This window comes from Eptesicus fuscus, chromosome 2, assembly GCF_027574615.1.
Source record: "Eptesicus fuscus isolate TK198812 chromosome 2, DD_ASM_mEF_20220401, whole genome shotgun sequence".
Classification (NCBI taxonomy): domain Eukaryota; kingdom Metazoa; phylum Chordata; class Mammalia; order Chiroptera; family Vespertilionidae; genus Eptesicus; species Eptesicus fuscus.
In genome coordinates this window covers 93685681-93706473 of record NC_072474.1, presented here as the reverse complement: position 1 = coordinate 93706473, position 20793 = coordinate 93685681, and the positions used below count along the sequence as shown (strand labels likewise).

At 39.2% G+C, this 20793-nt stretch overlaps 2 protein-coding genes across 5 annotated transcripts in view; both read left to right on the top strand.

Annotated features, from left to right (window-relative positions):
- Window positions 1-4664, top strand: part of KLHL5 (kelch like family member 5) — an 82556-nt gene extending 77892 nt beyond the window's left edge. For all 4 annotated transcript variants that reach the window (XM_054729512.1, XM_054729501.1, XM_028143670.2 and 1 more), the window contains one exon: window positions 3425-4664. In XM_054729512.1, coding sequence (XP_054585487.1) covers window positions 3425-3481 — 57 coding nt within the window. In that variant the 3' untranslated portion in view covers window positions 3482-4664. The remainder of the gene's footprint in view (window positions 1-3424) is intronic.
- A 10279-nt stretch (window positions 4665-14943) lies between these two features.
- Window positions 14944-20793, top strand: part of WDR19 (WD repeat domain 19) — a 71800-nt gene continuing 65950 nt past the window's right edge. The window contains exons 1-4 of the mRNA XM_028143671.2: window positions 14944-14949; window positions 17554-17645; window positions 18424-18489; window positions 20537-20662. Coding sequence (XP_027999472.2) covers window positions 14944-14949; window positions 17554-17645; window positions 18424-18489; window positions 20537-20662 — 290 coding nt within the window. The remainder of the gene's footprint in view (window positions 14950-17553; window positions 17646-18423; window positions 18490-20536; window positions 20663-20793) is intronic.

Genomic DNA, 20793 nt, shown 5'->3' with positions numbered 1-20793 from the left:
GACTCATTAATTTTATAACATAATTAAAATCCAAAATTACCTTTAAAGTGTAAGTTAATACTACTCAGACAAATTATTGTTAGTTGGTATGCCACCATTTGCTTGCTGGGAATTGGTGAGATGTTCTAGCATTGCTAGAGCTGACAGTACCACAATCAGGCTAAGAGAAAGAGAAAGGGAGGGGAGATTGTGGAAAACAAAGAGGGTAGTTGGAAAAATCTGAGCCGCTTACCCATACATGACCAATAATTTTTAAATACTCAAGCCACTGACATTTGGGAGCAGATCAAATGGCTGGTCATAACCTAATTAGTTAAGATGGTAATCCTAAATGACATGAACAAGTAAGACACTTGACCTGCAAATTATAGCAAGAGTTCCAAACGTGTCTGTTTCTGGGAGAGCCTAGCACTTCCAGGAATGGTCTTTTGAGATCTTTTTTTTCATCATCACCAAGAACAGAATCAGGAATTTTGTGCCCCAATTCAGTATCTGGTACATAAAAGACATTCATATGTTTAATTGAGCCAAAGTTTTTTTACAAGAAGCAATGATAAGTACTGTTAAGAAAACAAAACTTATGAGAATCAGACTGTCATAGAACTTAACTACTTAGGTAGGTAAGGTCTGCAAGTGTAAGAACAGCCCACAATGTAGAGCGGTGATATGAAGAGTCCCATGGTATAGGCAGTGAGTAGTTATAGAAAACCAAAGAGAAAAAAGAAAATGGTTGTTGAGAGGGCTTCAGTGAGAAAGAAGTTGAATTTAAGCTAAACCTTAATGGATCCAACTCAGAAAGTAGAAAGGAAGAGGAAATTGTGTGAGAAAACATGAAAGAAATGTCACCAAACAGAAATATGTGGGCTCTATTGAGGAAGTGTGGCTGGTTGAGAAGAATAGGAGTTCTTATTGGAGAGGAAGGTTGGGGTCAGGATGGAGGTCCATGAAGAAATATGTGGACTCTATTGAGGAAGTGTGGCTGGTTGAGAAGAGTTTGGGCATGAGAAGTCAGTGGAGACTTTTAACCAAGGGAGTGATACAATAATAAAAAGTTCACCTGGCAGTAGATGGGGACAGGATAAGTTGGGTTCGGGCAGAAGTGAAGGCTTGAGTTAGAGCTACAGGATTTCATTGGAAATTACGTGATTACCTCCCATCAGCCTTCCGCCTTGGCAGAAGTAGTGTGAATGATAACCATGAAACCCAAAATGGGATAGAAGAATGAGACAGAGGCCAAAAACCAGGAACAGGCTTTATTGGAGGAGAAGGACCCTGCCGGCTGTCTCACAAGGGGAGAGTAGCAGCACGTGCAGAGGTGAATACACCTTTTGAGGGGAGGAACAGGAAGGGATGGGGCTTAGGGTACTCGGCAAGCACTGATTGGTGGTTTCATATAAGGCACATGATTAGGCACTTAGGTACTTAGGAATCGAGGGCTTAGGGTATTTGGCAGGTGCTGGTTGGTGGTTCAATGTCTAGTCCATATAAGGTGCCTGGTTAGGTGCTCAGGAATGTCCAGGCTGCAGGTGCAGGTTACGTCATACTCCATCAGTTGGGGGAAGGGAGCATCTATCATTTTCTCTGAAACATATTTGATTTAAACCCTTGGGCCAGTTATAAGGAAATCTATTGGCCAGCATTTGAGGCTTATTACTGCAGATAATTAATACCTTATGCTGAGTCATTCTGTATCAAAATTAATAATCTATGATCACATAGCTATTTTATATGCACGCCTCCTCTATCACTATTTCACAGCACCTAGGTGTGAACTTATAACCATAGTATCTGAAAAATAAATGTTTCATTCAGTGTTCCAACAAATGGACGAGAAGACATTTGTACAGGGAATGAAATGAGCTTACAAAATCTTAAGCTGTCATCAGCCTTGACCCAAAGCAGGAGGTGCCTGCATTGTATTTAATAAATTCTCTAAGCTAAACTTGCTAGCTGGTTGTCATGACAACATGTACCATTCACAGTGTAGAGATTTAGTGTATTGGTTGTTTTGAGAAAAACTGCTAATTACAAACAGATGCTTTGATTTTAATGACTTAGAAGTCACTCCTAGAATACTGTAAGTGGATATGGTTTTAAAATAGATTATTTGCTCAAGGAGATATAACAGTGATCAAAACAACTGATTCAGATGGAGAATAACTGAGAATTCTCTTACAATTGAAGTCTGTTGTGTTCTTAAAATACACTAAGTGATACAAACACTTTATATTAGTTCTTTATATTAGTCACTCTTTCCCAAATGCTAACGTTTTATTTTTCTTAGGTCAAATGCATAGATTCTTACTATTCTCAAAGTCGTTCTTTGACAACTATTCTTTCCACATTTTTGTTTCCACTATTAATTTTCTAGTGTTTAGGATACATTAAAAAAAAAAGACAGCCTGGCTGGTGTGGCTCATTGATTGAGCATCAACCCATGCACCAAGAGGTTGCTAGTTCGATTCCTGGTCAGGGCACATGCCCAAGTTGTGGGCTCGATCTCCTGTGGTAGGTATGCAGGAGGCAGCCAATCAATGTTTCTCTCTCATTGATGTTTCTATCTGTCCCTTTTCCTTCCTCTCTCTCTAAAATCAATAAAAACAAAAAATAATAATAATAAAATAAAAACATTTTTTAAAAGGACAATAAGTGAAAAATGTAAGAGCTGTTCCTTATCTGTAAGCAGTTTATATTCCTTCACCTAGCACTCACACTTCTATCTACTGTCACAGAGTTCATTCATCAGGTTTGTTTCCACTACTAGGGAGTTGAATGAAAATCAGTAGAATGGGTTTAGACTTTTCAGCCATGCATAGAGAAAGCAGTCATTATGTGGGAAGTTACTGTTTTTTTCTGGAGTAAGCAGATCCCAGGCATGCAGTGTATTTTGTGTATTCTCTGAGATAATCCTTCTCCTACAGGGCCCCTCTAGATAATACTTGATATTTTCTCCATATTGGTCATAAAGTTGCTTTTAAGTATTCAGCATTTTCTCACAATATCAGCATTTCCTCACATCCATATTGTACACCATTTTGCCCAAAACATCTTACTTCATGTAGAAAATTTCTCAGTTATAAAACATCTTTCACAATATGTATATAAATATTGAATCATTATGTTGTACACCTGCAACTAATATAATGTTATATGTCAACTATATCTCAATTAATAAAAGAAAAAATCACCTTTAAAGGGAAGTGAATAATACATAATCATGTGATGTACCCAAGTGATGTGGGATGTCTACGAAAGTTTCACATCAGGAGGGGGTTTTGGGGGGAGGAACCAGGCCAGCGGTAGGCCTGGGACAGCAGCCTTTTGCCAAGGGGTGTGGACTATTTCCATGTTTCACCAACTAGTCTAATATTATCAACATTTTTACCTACAAAACCAAAACATGTGTCTTTTTGTTTCTTTTCAGGTTGCCCCATTGTGCCTAGGAAGAGCTGGGGCTTGCGTTGTGACTGTAAAATTATAATTTAGTGCTTTGGTTTCTAAATGAAGATATCCTCTTTTATGAATTTGGTACATTTATCCTACTATGAATGGATACATTTTTAGGAAATTTGCAATGCCACATTCCTGGGCACAAAGTGCCTGATCTCAAAGTGAAGATATTTTTAAAAAAGGAGGATGAACCAGAATCATATACTTTCATTTCTTAGTAAATCAAAAGTATAACTGGTAGGTTATGAACATATGTTCCTCATATAAAATACAAGAACAAACACACTGCTCCTAAACACGGCCCAGTGTTAATTGGAAATTTCATTTCTTAATAATCAAGCACATTTTATTCACATTATCCAGATTTCTTTTATTACAGTGCAAATAAACCAGATAAAATTTGTAACCTTTTTCGTTGTAACTTTATCATACATGAGTTGTAGTAATTTTTATTCGTTTCCTTGTTTAAACATAACCACTCTTTTAATGATATACTAAAGAGTATGCTATTTAGTGTTTTGTTTGTTTGTTTGTTTCAGAAATAGCTGTAATATATGTGCTTTGGTTATGGATTTTATTTCTAAAATAAAAAAAAACATTAAAAAGTTAAAGTAATAATGACCAAATAAAAACTTGATATGATCGTTGGAATATACTTAAATATTCATCCTATTATATTTAGATTCACCAAGAAGTACATGTTACGATATTCTCAGATTGGAATTGAAACATGGTGTTCTGCATTAAATTTAAGATATGCAAATTTATGTAGAGAACAGAAATGTTATATAACCTTTAATGTTCTTTCACCTAACAAGTATTTAATTATATGAATTTGTTTTCTTTTATAAAAGATGTTTTTATCCCGTTGTGCTTCTTTGTAATCAGTTTGGGGGGAATGGGACTATTGAATGTTTGAAAAATAAGTTTAAAGTGTTTATTACCCAAAGTTTTGTACATTTGTAAACTCTAATTACATATGTGGATGTTAATACTCTCAGTGAATTGCTTATTGTTTGCAAAAATGCACTGGGCAGTAACATTTTATGATAAATCCTTTAAGGTATAAGTCATTAATTTATATCCTAATATAAATGAGTATAATCTAAATGTCCATATTTTAAAATACAATGTTGTGGTTAATGTGTTTTTGCATTTTATATCAGGGTAACCTTTATTTCAGTTGCTTTCTTTATTAAACTTTTTTTTAGCTATTTTGAATGCTCATGCAATGATTCCACATTGTTTCTAGAAACCAAGGAACTGAGTACTTCTGTTTCCCCAAACAAATCCTGTAATTATTTCACTTTTGTGGCTGCTAAGAAAATAATAGTGGTAGTGACAAATACATTAATATTTCATAAATTTATTATATTATGAATATGAATTCAATTATTTTCCTGACAAGGAGGGTCAGCTGTGGAGTATATTTATATATTTAGAGGAAGCGAGGGAAGAGGAAAAGGTAAAAGAAACAAAAGTTTCAAAAGCAGAAACATATCAGTACATATCCCTTCTCGTGGAGGCTTAGGCCTGTGATTTGAAAGGAAGCACTTGTACGTGTACTTGTGGTCATTCCTTACAACACTGTTATCCACTCTCTGGTTCCCTGTGCCCGCAGTGGAGCCAGACCCATGTCCCTCTCTGGGGGCCTTCCTTTCTTTTACGGAGTCACTGGAACAGTTCCTTTGATTTTCTGTCCCCCTAGAGGGCCTCTCTGATGCAGTTTTGTAGTCAATAGAACCTGCTCTCCTGGATACTAATAAAGAGAACCATTTCTTTTCTAATGACAGAACATTTGCCAAACACTCCTTCTTCCAGTCTAGGGTCTTATAAATCTAGAGGAAAATATGGCTCTTCCTTATATCCTTCATCCAACATTGCTGCCTTGACTTTACTTTTAGTCTCTCCATTGAGATGTCTAGCTGCTCTTTGTTTTAACCCCAATTAATGACCACCATATGAAAAATAATATTTGCTAATAATTATTGAATGCTTATTATGGACTGGGGACCTAGTTTTTGCATGCTTGAATGCACTGTGAAGTAGGTTCTATTCTCTTTACAGAGGAGGAAACATAATTGGAGAGGTTAACCCCAAGATTATATATAGCAAGTAAGTGGCAGAGCAGGGTTTTAATGCAGGCAGTCTGGCTCAGGAGTCCACACTCTATCATTCCTGCTTCTAGGTAGAAAAAGACAGGCTTCATTTTATGTGGGGAAGCATTCATTTTAGTAAAAAGACAAATGAAGTTTATGCTTTTTAGAAATAAAGTTTATACCAGTAATATTCCTATCAGAAAATTTTGGTTCCTGAGTATTGGGGAGAGATTTTGCTTAAATATCTTATGGAATTTTGTATACATTTTGCTTTAGAAAAGTAAATGTAAGAAAGCATGACATTTCAAGTTTTATAAATATTAGATAAATTGCATTGTATTTTGGATGACTGAACCACAAATAAATTTATTCATAAAAAATAAGCTTTATTGCCAACAAATTAGATACTCTATATGAAATAGGCAAATTCCTAGAAATGAACAAATTACCAAAACTGAATGAAGAAATTTAAAAAATCTAAGCAGACCTATAACAATTAAAGAGATTGGGTCAATAATAAAAAAAATCTCCCAACAAAGAAAGTACAGAACCAAATGGGTTCACCAGTGAAATCTATCAAACATCTAAAATATTGACACCAATTCTTCTTAAATTCTTAAAAAAAAAAAAAAGAGGAAGTAACACTTCCTAATTTATTCTATAAGACCAGCATTACCTTGCTTCCAAACCAGACAAAGACAGATTATACACCATGACAAACTAAAATTTATTTCAGGAATACAGGGATGGTTCAACATACAAAAATCAATCAGTGTAATATACCACATTAATAGAATGAAGGGAACAGCAAGGACAGTAATCTATATACTGTATATAAAAAGCCAGCGACTGGAACACCGGAACAACCGGTTACTATGACACCCACTATGGCCAGCAAACTGGCCCAATCAGGGGGTGGGGCTGGCCGGCCAACCTCCTGCGGCCCCCCCCCCCACCCCAATCAGGGGTGGGCCGCCAGCCAAACACCCCCCCACTCGCCCTTCCTCCCCCGCCCCTATCCGGCCAGCCCCACCCCTGATCTGGGTGGGAGAGTCTGATCAGGGGCAGGCCCCCACCCAAATGCCTTCCCCCTGGCCAGCCCCACCCCTGATCTGCCCGCCCTACCACGCTAGGCCAGCAGCCCCTCTCCCAGCCATCCCCGCCTCTAATTGCCACCCCCACCCCAAGAGGGGGCAGGGCAAGCCAGCCAACCTCCTGCAGCCCTTCCCCCCCGCCCAGCCCCACCCCAGATCAGCACCCACCCCCCCCAATCCCAATCAGGAACAGGGCCAGCTGGCCAACCACCCATGGCCCCTCCTCCAGGCAGCTGGCCCCTGATCGGCACAACCCACCCCATTCGGGGGAGGGGTCAGCCGGCCCACCGCCCACAGCCCCTTCTCTCAATCGGCCCCCTAACCCAAATTAGGGGCGGGACACACCGGCCAATCACCCATAGCCCCTCCCCTCAGCGGGCCCAGCCCTGATTGGGCACGGATCAGGGCTGGCTAGCCAGCCAACCTCCCACCATCTCCTCTTCCCAACAGGCCCAGTCCCAATCCACCCAAATTGGGGCGGGGCTGGCTGGACCCCACCCATGCACAAATTCATGCACTGGGCCTCTAGTAACAAAGCTCTTTGTTATTAGAGCTTTATTTTCATATTACTGACTTAGGTTTTTTTAGCTGTTGCTCCCTTCATTCTATTAATTTGTGGAATATAATAAACAATGTAAACTGATGAGCAAAAACAGATTCAGAGACAGAGAAGCATCAATCAGACCATCAAACCTCAGAGGGAAAATAGGGGAGGGGAGGGGTAAGGAGGAGAGATCAACCAAAGTACTTGTATGCATGCATATAAGCCTAACCAATGGACACAGACACCAGGGGGGTGAGAGCATGAGTGGGGGAGGGGGGTAATGGGGGGGTAAGAACACATATGTAATACCTTAATCAATAAAGAAAAAAATAAAATAAATAAAAATTAAAAATAGGAAAATGGCATCATCTCAATAGGTAAGAAAATGCATTTGATAAAATTTAGCACCCTTTCATGGTAAAAACTCAGCAAACTAGAAAGAGAATGAATTTCCTCAACCTGTTAAAAGGCATTAATGAGTCCTGGCCAGTGTGGCTCAGTTGGTTGGAGCATGGTCCTGTACACATTCTGTACACCAGAAGGTCACAGGTTCCATTCCCTGGTCAGGGCATATACCCAAGTTGCAGGTTCAATCCCTGGTCTGGGTGTGTACGGGAAGTAACCAACCAATTGACATTTCTCTCTCACATCAATGTTTCTCCCTCTTCCTTCCTCTCTCTCTCTCTAAAATCAATTTTTTTAAAGGCATTCATGAAAAACCCACACCCAGCAATATGGTAAAAGATTGAAAGCTTCTCCTCTACAATCAGAAAAATGCTCACTTTCACCACTATTAGTCAACATTGTACCAGAAGTTCTAGCCAGAGCAATTAGGAAAGAAAAATCAAGGAAACCCCAATTAGAAAGGAAGAAGTAAAACTATCTCTATTGGCAGTTATGATCCTGTAAAATAAAAATCATCAAGAATCCACACCAAAAACAAAAAACTGTGAGAACTAATACAGTAATGCTTTGCAAGATACAGGATCAACACACAAATGTCAGTTGATTTTTATACACTGGCAAAAAAAAAATTCTGAGAAGAAAGTAATTTTATTTACAATAGCATCAAAAAGAACAAAATACTTGGGAATAAATTCAACCAAGGAGGTGCAAGGCTTATACACTGAAAAGTATAAAACATTGCTGAAAGAAAATAAAGAAGATCTAAATAAATGAATGGAAAGACATCTCATGTTTGTGATGTTAAGATGGCAATACTCCCCTAATTAATCTACAGCAGTGCAATCCCTATCAAAAAACCTAATGGCCTTTTTTTTTTTTTTAAGAAATTGGAAAAGCTGATGCTAAAATTCATATGGAATTTAAGGGACTCAAAAGAGCCAAAACAATCTTGAAAAAGAACAAAATTGAAAGAGTCACATTTCCTGATTTCAAAATTTGTTACAAAGCTACAGTAATCAAAACAGTGTGGTGCTGATATAAAGATAAACACATAGGCCAGTAGCATAAAATAGAAAATCCAGAAATACTCTATAGTCAATTGATTCTAACAAGGGTACCAAGACCATTCAATGGACAAAGAATTGTCTCTTCAACAAGTGGTGCTGAACAACTTGGAGGAAGAGGCAAAGTGGAATGACTACTAAATAAGTAAGGAGTTCCCTTTTGGGGTGATGAAAACATTCTGGAACTAATTAGTGGTGATGGTTATATAACATGGAGAACATACTAAATGTCACTTATGATAAATTTTATGGATATTTTACAATTGTATTAGGTACATTACAAATTGTTATTTAAATGTCATAACAGTAAGCATCCTATATAATAAAGAGGTAATATGCAAATTAACCATCATTCCAACACACAAGATGGCCGGCATGGGAGGGCAGTTGGGGGAGACCAGGCCTGCAGGAGAGGGCATTTGGGGTGACCAGGCCTGCAGGGGAGGGCCGTTAGGGGCAACAGGCCTGCAGGGGAGGGCAGTTGGGATGACCAGGCCTGTAGGGGAGGACAGTTAGGGGCAACCAGGCCTGCAGGGGAGCAGTAGGCATCAATCAGGCTGGCAGGGGAGTGGTTAGGGGGTGATCAGGCTGGCAAGCAGAAGTGATTAGGGGCAATCAGGCAATCAGGCAGGCGAGCAGTTTGGAGCCAGCAGTCCTGGATTGTGAGAGGGATGTCCAACTGCCTGTCGGACATCCCTCGAGGGGTCCCAGATTGGAGAGGGTGCAGGCTGGGCTGAGGGACACACACACCCCGCCCCCCCGTGCATGAATTTCATGCACCGGGCCTCTAGTTATATGTATAATGATTAAAACTGCATGTATAGGCATCCCAACAACAATTTTTTAAAATGTGATTTGCAATTAAATAAATTTAAAAGTCTGACAGAAGGTCTCTTTAGATCTTAAATCTAGTCTAAAAAGAGAGTGATAAACACAATGGAAACCATAAGGGGCAAGTTTGATTTGGAGCTCTTCCCCAAGGCCTGGTATACAACACTCCATAAATGTTTGCTGAAAGTCAAGTTAGATTTTTTTTGTGTTTGGAATTGTTGCCAATATTTCAACTCTTACTCAGGAACATATATTCAGTAAAATGATATGTAATTTTACTGTGACTAGATTATTAATTGATATGGAATATTTTTATTCTATTTTATTTTTTAATTAGAGTAAAATAAATTAAATGCCACGAAAAGTCTAAGCCTGCTTTTAGCATTTCATCTTTCTGGATCTCAAATACCTTTATTTTTACCAGGTATACCGGTTAATAATGAGGATTTTTTTTCAATAGATGGAGTTACACATATATTGATATATATGTGATTTGATATGTATGCTATTTTGTTGTATTGACAGCAAGCTTCAAAACTTCATATGTCAAATTTTGTGAAGGTGTTAACATCATAGATATTTTTACGCTTAAAAATGTTGAATTTTGTGCCCAAAAAAAAGAGCATTTGTGGGAAGTTTTAATTCATCACTTTATTTTGAAGAAAAGTGCTGCTGAAAGTTATTGTATACTTCGGGAAGCTTATGGTGAACTTGCTCCATCTCAAGATACTTGTGAACGCTGGTTTAAATGCTTTAAAAGTGATGATTTCGATGTGAAAGACAAAGAACGTACAGGTCAACCAAAAAAGTTTGAAGACGAACAATTACAAGCATTATTGGATAAAGATGCGTGTCAAACTCAAAAACAACTTGCAGAAAGATTAAACGTTGCTCAGCAAACAATTTCTGATCATTTACAAGCAATGGGAAAGATTTTCAAGGGAGGAAAATGGGTGCCACATCAACTGAATGAAAGACAAATGGAAAACTGAAAAGTCATCAGTAAAATGTTGCTTCAACGGCACGAAAGAAAGTCTTTTTTGCATTGAATTGTGACTGGTGATGAAAAGTGGATTTATTTTGAGAATCCCAAATGCACAAAATCATGGGTTGGTCCAGGTCAACCATCAACATCAACTGCAAGGCCAAATTGCTTTGGAAAGAAGACAATGCTCTGTGTTTGGTGGGATCAGGAAGGTGTGGTGTATTATGAGCTTCTAAAACCAGGTGAAACCATTAATACTGATTGCTACCGACAACAAATAATCAGTTTGAACCACGCTTTGATCGTGAAATGACCAGAATGTGCCAGAAGACATGGCAAAGTAATTTTGCTTCATGATAACGCATCATCACACACTTCAAAACCAGTTAAAGACACGTTAAAAGATCTTGCCTGGGAAGTATTAACCCACCCGTTGTATTCACCAGACCTTGCTCCTTCAGATTACCACTTGTTCTGATTGATGGCACACGCACTTTCTGAGCAGCACTTCAAAACGTACAAAGAAGTGGAAAATTGGGTCTCTGAATGGTGTGCCTCAAAACAAGCAAAGTTCTATTGGGACGGTATCCACAAATTACCTGAAAGATGGGGGAAATTTGTAGCTAGCGATGGACATTACTTTGAATAAAGCACTTTTGCACCTAAATGGTTTGGCTCAGTGAATAGAGTGTCGGCCTTCGGACTGAATGGTCCCAGGTTCTATTCCAGTCAAGGGCATGTACCTTGGTTTGCGGGCACATCCCCAGTAGGGGGTATGCAAGAGGCAGCTGATCGATGTTTCTCTCTCATTGATGTTTCTAACTCTCTAACCCTCTCCTTTCCTCTCTGTAAAAAATCAATAAAATATATATATTTTTTTAAAAAGCACTTTTGATGTTTCTTTTGAAATTATTGTGTTTTCTTTGATTACAAAATCCGCATTATGAACCGGTACACCTGGTATAATAATGCTCCAACTCCCCCATCAGACACCCTTATTTGTAAGGCCTCAGAAAGGACTGGTATGTCTATTTTTTATCTAGTGGGCCTGAACAAGTCTGACACCTTGTATTGATTGATAGGGATATTAGTGTCATGACTAGCCTTGACTGACACCCTATGTTACCCAGTCCTGAGTAGTTATTTCCTTTGAGCTAATGAGGTGCATCTAGAAAGTAAAGTCAGGGAAGCTGAGGAACCATGTTCAGGGCCCTCAGTCTATACCCAGGCTAAAGGTGGGTCCATTTGATGACATTTCTTTGTGGGTAACAAACAATTATATTTAATTGAAGTATTTTAAAGTAGCTTTATATTAGAGAGTGACTATTATTATTTTTTAAATATATTTTATTGATTTTTTACAGAGAGAAAGGGAGAGGGATAGAGAGTTAGAAACATCGATGGGAGAGAAACATTGATCAGCTGCCTCGCACACCTCCCACAGGGGATGTGCCTGCAACCAAGGTACATGCCCTTGACTGGAATCGAACCCAGGATCTTTCAGTCCGCAGGCCGACGCTCTATCCACTGAGCCAAACCAGTTAGGGCAAGAGTGACTATTATTTATGTGATATTTGTGCCTTAAAAGTACTATAAGTTGGGAAGCCACACAATGGCTCAATGACTATTGGGTTATGCTGTAAGTGATGGCGTGACAACACTGTTTCAAAACCAGATTATTAATATTTTTCTGAGTGGCTACTACTCATAAAAAGTCTTTTGTTACTTTTTAAGATAGTAAAAACATTATACTTGTAATTAAGGAGAATCAAAAATTTTTGTATATTCAACATTTTCTTTTTAAGTTAAATTTACTGGGGTGACATTGGTTAATACAATTACATAGGTTTCAAGTGTACCATTCCATGATGCATCATCTGCATACTTATTGCATTGTGTGCCCCCCTAAAGTCAAATCTTCTGTCACCATCTATTTGACCCTCTTTACCTTTCACTACCCCCACCCTCTTCCCTCTGGTAACCACCATGCTGTTTGCTTGTTTGTCTCATTTGTTCATGTGTTGCTTTCAGTTTTATTTCTTTAAAGTTATGCAGCTTCACAAATCTACGTGATAAACGGAGCAGTTCAGAAGAGACATAAGTGAATTCTGTGGAAGGAAAGTGGTCCTTGCTTAGTGGTAGCTGGAGCGAGGAGGTTAGAGAAGCCGTCACTTCAAGAGCTGTCTCTGTTAGTGACAAGAACAGTTGTGCTGTGTGAGAGCTTCAGAGAAATAAAATGCTACGTAGTAAGTCTAGCAAAGGCTGACCTACTTACCTGTCTGATTCTGTATCAGAGACTCGGGAGCAAAACTGCAGACAAGGACTGGGGAAGTGAGTTCATCCAACTGAGAATTAATTTACCTCAAACTTTCTGATCAATAAGACACCAAGCAAAACAGTGGGGAGACTAAAATCTTACATGATAATAGACTATCAAACAAAGATGGGCAAAGAATGTTAGTTCCTTAAGGGCATATACTTGGATATATTTTTGTATCCCCTGAAGCAATTAACATTTTATTCACTGTTGCATCTGTAATAGGCTCTCGATAGGGCTGTTATTCCCACTTTAGATCTGGGTGTACAGATTCAGAGGAGGGAATTGGCTAAAGGTCAAAGAACTAGTGAATGCCATGAACTGGGTTTAAACTGGGAGTTTAATTCACTATTACACCATGCAGTACTTACAAGAGTAATATTTTACAATGGAAAAACATTTAAATATATAAACACATGAAGCAATGCAGAAAAGTAAAATCATTTGAAAAATCCAAATGTGGTGCTCAATACTCATATTTAAGTGTTAAATATGCAATGACCATTACCTGCCAGCTTTAATTATTAGGTTAATGAGAAAAGTTATGTTCCCATGCCTGAAAAGTTTCTCAGCCAATTTCTTGAATGCACATTAAATGGACCCTATTATGTAATTTTCATCACAGTTGAGGTAAAAATGAACATTAAAAAATGAAAAGACAACAGCGCAATTTTATAATACAATAAGAGAATGCGTACAACCTATCAGTAAGTTCTAGCATTCCTAAAAGGATGTCCACACTAGCCAAGAAAAGGAAATAAGACCATCCAGATTGGAGAGGAATGAGTGAAACTAGTAAAATTGACCATAGAAAATTCTAAGAAATCCACTAAAAAGAAAAATCAATGCGTTGAGCAAGTTTTCAGGGTACAAGATCAATATACAAAAATCAATTCCATTTTTCTACACTAGAAATAAACAAAAGTGAAAAAATTTAAAAATTCTATGTATAATAGCATCAAAAATAAAATACATAAGAATAAATTTAATGAAAGAAAGAAAATTTTGTACACTGAAAATTACAAAATTGTTTAAAGAAATTAAAAAAGAAAATAGATGTAAAGGTAAATCGCATTCATGGATCAGGGAACTTTCCCCCCCAAGTTTAGGGGAAGGCATTCAGTCTTTCACCATGAAGTATGATGTTAGCTATATGTTTTTTTTTCAGATGATCTTCCTCACTTTAAAGAGGTTACTTTCCACTCCTAGTTTAGTTTTATCATGAATGTGTGTTGACTTTTTAAGGGTATGGAATTTTGTCAAGTGCTTTTTTTTCTGTACCTATTAATGTGATCATGTATTTTTTAAAACATATTTTCATTTCTTTCAGAGAGGAAGGGAGAGGGAGAGAAACATCAGTGGTGAGAATCATCTATCGGCTGCCTCCTGCACGCCCCCTGCTGGGGGTGGAGCCCGCCATCCAGCCTGTGCCCTGACCAGAATGAACTGTGACCTCCTGGTTCATAGGTCAGTGCTCAACCACTGAGCCACACCTGTGAGGCGGGCAATGTGATCATGTATTTTTTAAATACGGTTTTCTGTAAACTGTTTTAAATCCGACTTTCCATAGCACTTAAACTGTTTCTTAAGAGCTCATTCTGCCCGCCCACTTTCGCTGGCTCATTTAGTTGGCCTATTAAGGCCTTGGAATAAACTACCTCTCACATCTTCTCCTTTCTAGCCCAGAAACATGGGGGTGAGGGGAAGGTGACACCTAGGCTCGCACATCCAAGCCCTCTTTACATGGACTGTGGAAGAGTGTTTGCCCCAAGAGCCAGTCCCCACCTCCTCCCACCCAGCATCCCGCGCCTTTCTCGGTGCCCCGGGCTTCACGTGAGTCGGGGACCGAAATTTACACACGGCTCACAGAGCCCGCCTCCCCCGGGCGAGTGTCCAGACCCCATCCAATCACTGCCCAGCCAGGAAACCCGGGCGCTGAAAGGTCTCGCGACGCTCAACTCCTCCGGGCCCTGCCATCCTGGCGTCACGTGATCCCGTCCACGTCTCCGGCTCTCCTCCGCGGAGCACCGCCCTTCAGCTGGTGCTCGCTGATTGGCCACTGCTCGCCTGGTCTCCTGGGTGACGGGAACGCGGTAGCCTACTTGGAGGAGACCAGGTGCGCCTGCGCAGTCGCGCGGCCGCGCCAGTCTGGAGATGAAGGTAAGTAACTTACAAACCCTGGGGGCGGGAAGAGCGGACCACTGGCCCTTCCCTCAGCCTGAGGAGCGTGGCTTTGAGAATAGGGACACCCCCTCTCCCGAGTGCGTGGAGTGGGGAAGGGGGCGGGCAGGGAGGGAGAGGATGGGGGCGCAGTTGAAGGAGCGAGGGGAAAGGGAAGAAAGTAGAGGAGAAAGCAGAGAGGGAGGCCTCTCATTTCTGGGGTCGCTACCGGAGTTGAAGCGGTGAGGGACGGGGGCACCCCGGTCCGGCCGGAAATGAGCAGACGGGGTCAGAAGAGAGCCCAAACTTCGCTGCGCGGAAGGAACGAGTCCTGGGACTGTGTTTGCAGGGCCACGGTGAAAGGGACTCGTTCGCCTGTCACGAGCTGCCTCATCTCTTGGAGCGACCCCCCTGGCAAGCTGTGCCACTAACCAGCTCCTTCAACAGAGTGAAGAGCCCCCGAAGGCGCAATCTCGAAGCGTGTTGCCTGTGATTTGGTCCTATGTATAGGTCACCTGGTGGCGAGTAAACAGCATTCGCGGAGAAATCTGCACACGCAGGTGTACACGCTCCAGAGCGTCGTGCTCTGCAGGCACGGTTCCCAGGCTTGGGCTTCTCGCGAACCCCACTCCTGGGCCCCTGGCTGCAGCCCCTTCACCTTTCCGCTTCCCCACAGCACCCGCCCCGCCCCGCCCTGACCCGGCAAAGAGATGGAAAGCTCGATTAAAAAATTATTTTATACGTCCTTAGGCTTCCTCGTGATTATTAGTGTGCAGATTGGAATTGACAGGCCAGTCATCATAACTCACATTTCTAAAGCTCTTCACAATTATGAAGAATCTGGAGGGAAGAGTTATTATTCCTGGTTGAAAGTTGAGAATTCTGTGTTTGAGGCAATTTAAGCGACTTTAAGCCCTACGTAGAGCTAATGTAAAAAGCAAAACTTAAGTTTTGGTTTTCCGGTTGTGAAGTGAGCACCATTTCCACTGCTCTACCAATGAAGCTTAATGAAATTCAAGTTCACTAGCAGGAAGGGGTTCCAGGGAAATGTAGTCACAAAATTGCAAAAATAAGATGCTTTTATACTCTTTTTTTTTTCTTTAAAGATGTCTTCATGCTCCACAAAATTGGATATACCTGTGATTTTTCCCACCTCTGTTTTCAGTTGAGATGGATTTCATCTCTTTAACATACAAAATGCCTATTGATAAGTGGGTAATTTTGAGCACTGGAAGCATCGTCACACTGAATATTAAGCCACCTGTAGTAGTATGTAAACTTCATATGCCTACATATGGGCATCATTGTTTAATCTGTAGTTTAACCTAATATTAAAATCTAAATTTTTTCACTCATGTTCTATATTCCTAGATGTTCTGATCAGCACTGTTTGATATAAATGTGTGAGCCAATATAATTTAAAAATTTTAGTAGCTACATTAAAATATTTTTAAAACAGATAAAATTAATTTTAATGATATATTTTATCCAGTAGATCCAAAATATTATTTCAACATGTAATCATACAAATATTATCAATGAGATGGTTTGCATTCTTTTTCATAATCTTTAAAATCCAATATGCATTTTATATTTACAGCACATTAAATTTGGTCTACCCACATTTCAACTCCTCAATAAAATTTCAAGTCAACATGTGGTTTGTGGCTTCCATACCCACAGTTCTAGATTGTCTAAGTGAAAAAAAAAAAGAATGATTTTTCGATTGATACATTGTCCATCCAATGGCCAAACTAAACACACTTAATGATGAAGTAAATATAACTGATGGGTAAAGGAAGAAAGTAATTTTGAACGAAGTATATCGTTCTTTTAATCTTAACCTTTTGCACTCGGATGTCGAGTGTGACTCGACATGGTTAGCATCGAGATCAAAATTACTCTTTGAATGTATCAATAATTTGAAATATTAAAAAATCCAAATAAATAAGTTTTTATGAAAAGAAACTCCACAGTTTTTTATTCTACTGCCGCGCTTTGTAAAATCTGGGGTATTTAAAAAATTAAATCCCGAGTAGAATAAAGGAATCGAGAAAAAAGCAAGCAAGTGCAAAGGGTTAAACATCTATAAAACATGAAACATAACATTTTTATAGAGTTAATTTTCAAAAAAGTTCCAAAGCAAAGAAGTTTTATAATAAACTCTCCCCTATATGTTTTTTAAATATGTTTTTATTGATTTTTAGAGAGAGGAAAGGAGAGGGATAGAGAGATGGAAACATCAATGAGAGAGAAACATCAACAATTGGCTGCCTCCTGCACGCCCCCTACTGGGGATTGAACCCACAACCCTGGGCATATGCCCTGACTGGGAATCAAACCCATGACCTCTTAGTTCCTGGGTGGCCACTCAACCACTGAGCCACACCTGCTGGGCTCCCCTGTATATTGAGGTCCATACTTAACCAGATTGTGAGTTTTTTTGTTTTGTTGATTAATCGTTTTGTTGTTCTACTGTTGACTTCTTTTGGATAAGCTCTAACATAAGCCTTCACCATCCTGAATCCTACTGTTTTCATGATCATACTTTGACATCTCTTCTGACTAACCCTTAATCATATTTTTTGTGTGTTTTTTTTCTAGCGTGTTTTCTCGCTGCTAGAAAAGAATTGGCTTGGTGCACCAATACAGTTTACCTGGCAAAAAGCATCAGGAAACTACCTTGCAGTAACAGGGTAAGAAATCAGTGAATTTATAAAGTATCTTGACTCCAAATGGTTGTATGCCCACATAATCACCCATCTATTCAGTAGAAGTTATTGTAAGATGTTTATATGGTGGGAAAAGTAGTATCTTTATCTCCATTAACATCAGAGTTCATGGAACCTTTTCCCCAGTAATAACTTTTTAGATTCAAATTATGAAATTACTAGAGGCCCGGTGCATGAAATTTGTGCAGGGGGGGGGAGGGGCCTCAGCCCAGCCTGCACCCTCTCCAATCAGGGACCCCCTCCAGGGATGTCTGACTGCTGGTTTAGGCCCGATCCTGATCTGGCCTAAACCAGCAGTCTGACATCCCTCTCGAAATCCGGGACCGTGGCTCCTAACTGCTCACCTGCCTGCCTGCCTGATTGCCCCCCAACTGCCCCCCTGCTGGCCTGGTCACCTCCCAACTAGCCCCCTACTAGCCTGGTCTTCCCCCAACTGCCCCCCTGCCGGCCTGGCCGCCCCCCAACTGTCCCCCCTGCCGACCTGGCTGCCCCCCAACTGCCCCCTGCTGGCCTGGCTGCCCCCCAACTGCCACCCTGCTGGCCTGGTCATCCCCTAACTGTCCGGAAGGAAGTCGGACGTCTGGAAGATGTCTGGTCACCTAGTCTAATTAGCATATTACCCTTTTATTAGTATAGATGATGAGAGAACATTGAAAGCACTTGTATGGCACCTAAACTTTTATATGCATAGAGAGATAAAAGAAACATTCAAGTCATATTTTTGTGTTCTAATTGCTTTTAGAGCTGACCATATTATAAAAATCTTTGATCGCCATGGTCAAAAAAGAAGTGAAATTAACTTATCTGGGTAAGTACAGAGTTGGATCAAAAACTTTTTCAAGCTTTGTTGCCTAGAAGGTAAAAAAAAAAAAAGTATTGTCTTAAAGCCACAATCAGATAGAATTTTATAAGATTATAACCTCTATCTCCTCTTTTGCTTTTTCCATTTGCAAAGTATTTTTTTAAATATCTTAAGTAGTTGATGAAATACATAGATAAATAGCATGAGTTAGAGTTTAGAAACACCCATATATTCATAGAGAAGCTTAAAGGCAGGATTAGAAATGAGTTCATATGAAAGGATTCTTATGTAATTTTAAACATGCCTTAGATGTGCCTGTATCCCTATAGTATCTCCTGCCTAATAAATTGTAGAAAAATAGTTACTTTCACATACTTTTTAAAGGACAAAGACTTTCTTGTATCTATATTCAGGAAATAATTCTAGTCACACTAAGCACGATTGAAGATTTTTTTTAAATATATTTTTTATTGATTTTTACAGAGAGGAAGGGAGAGGGATAGAGAGCTAGAAACATCGATGACAGAGTACATCGATCAGCTGCCTCTTGCACACCCCGTACTGGGGATGTGCCCGAAACCAAGGTACATGCCCTTGACCGGAATCGAACCTGGGACCCTTCAGTCCACAGGCCGACGCTCTATCCACTGAGCCAAACCGGTTAGGGCACGATTGAAGATTTTTAATGATTCACTGTAATCATTACCTGTGTTGTTTTTACTGATAGTCTCAGTGGTTATTAAGTGTGTAGTCGCTCTCACCTAAATGTTCTTACCCTGCCATGCTTTTACAGTTCACAGCTGCTTTCTGTAGGTGATTGCCACCACCTTTGCAAATCTCTAAAGAAAGAGATTTTTTCTACAGAAAGCCTTTTCCAATTCCTGCTCTGCCACCACCCACCTGAGGCCACCGTTCTGGCATTTCCCATTGCTCTTCGTTGTGGCCTCCGGTTTCTGTATTCTGGGAAAGAGGTCAAGGTAGTTCTAATTATGTCTAAAATACAAGAAGGAGGCACTTAGTAAAAAACGTTTGAGTAAATTGTATGATCTTTATTACATAAACTCTGCAACATCTATTTTGGTTACACAATGACCTTATTTTTTACTTCTGAAAAAATTTTTTGCTATATTAATTATAATTGAGTTTGACTGACAAAGGATCTCCAGATAAATAAAATGCTTTTAGATTTGTCTTTAATTGATAGATGATTTTAACAGCAATTTGAAAGCTTTCCTCTTTTCATATTCCCAGATCTCTAAAACTGCTACAGAACAGTTAGGTCCCAGAACATTTTAACAGTTTGAAGAATAACTGAAGTAATCCCCAGCTATCTTAAATGTAAATCTGTGCAAGAACAAAGAATGTCAAAATAAAAAATTCGGCATCAAGAAAGAAAGGTCCATCCCCAAGGAAGTTTTTAAATTATAATAAACATTGGGAATAATTTTGAGTAGTAAGAAACCTGTTAAACAGAGCATTTCCTGTTTAGAGCTATTTTGTCATCTTAATTGAATCACTCTTCTCATTCCATTAAGATATAAAATGAAAACAAATTTCTTAACCATCACTTCAGAATCCAGTCTTTTCACTGTTTGCAATACTACATCTACCCAGCCTTCATCTATTTTACATGCAGTTTATCTAAATATGACTTCATTACCTATTAGTACCTTCTTTTTCTCTCTCTAAGTCTAAAGTAACCCTTCAGATGACCGCTTGATTCCAGTTGGGATTCATTTGTAGGGTGTGTTTTACCAAAGGGCCGGGTTCTTTAGAGGATTCAAGGAAATCTGTTAACTTATTAAGTGTAATTATATTTAATATGGCATATGAAAATGGTATTTAAAACAAAATTTTTCCATCCTGTCAACAACAAAAAATTTAAGTTAGTCTTATCCAAGCAGTGAATAGTGAGTTGTATTTCTCACTAAATATTTTGTGACCTATTTAAAATAGCTTGAATGGTCCAAAAATCACAAATAGGTGAGTATTTAAATTTCTTTCCTCTACTTTAAAAATATGGACAGTGATGTTTTGCTCTCTTTATTCATAGTAATTGTGTTGCTATGGATTGGGATAAAGACGGAGATATCCTAGCAGTGGTTGCTGAGAAATCTAGTTGCATTTATCTATGGGATGCCAACACAAATAAAACCAGCCAGTTAGACAGTGGCATGAGGTAAGGACAAATCTTTGGTTTTTTAAAATCTTCACTTAGAAATATAATTACTTGTAGGTTTGATGCTAACATTACTTACTACTTTCATTAGAGATGTATCGAGGAGTTACTTTCTTATAAAAGAAAAAAAG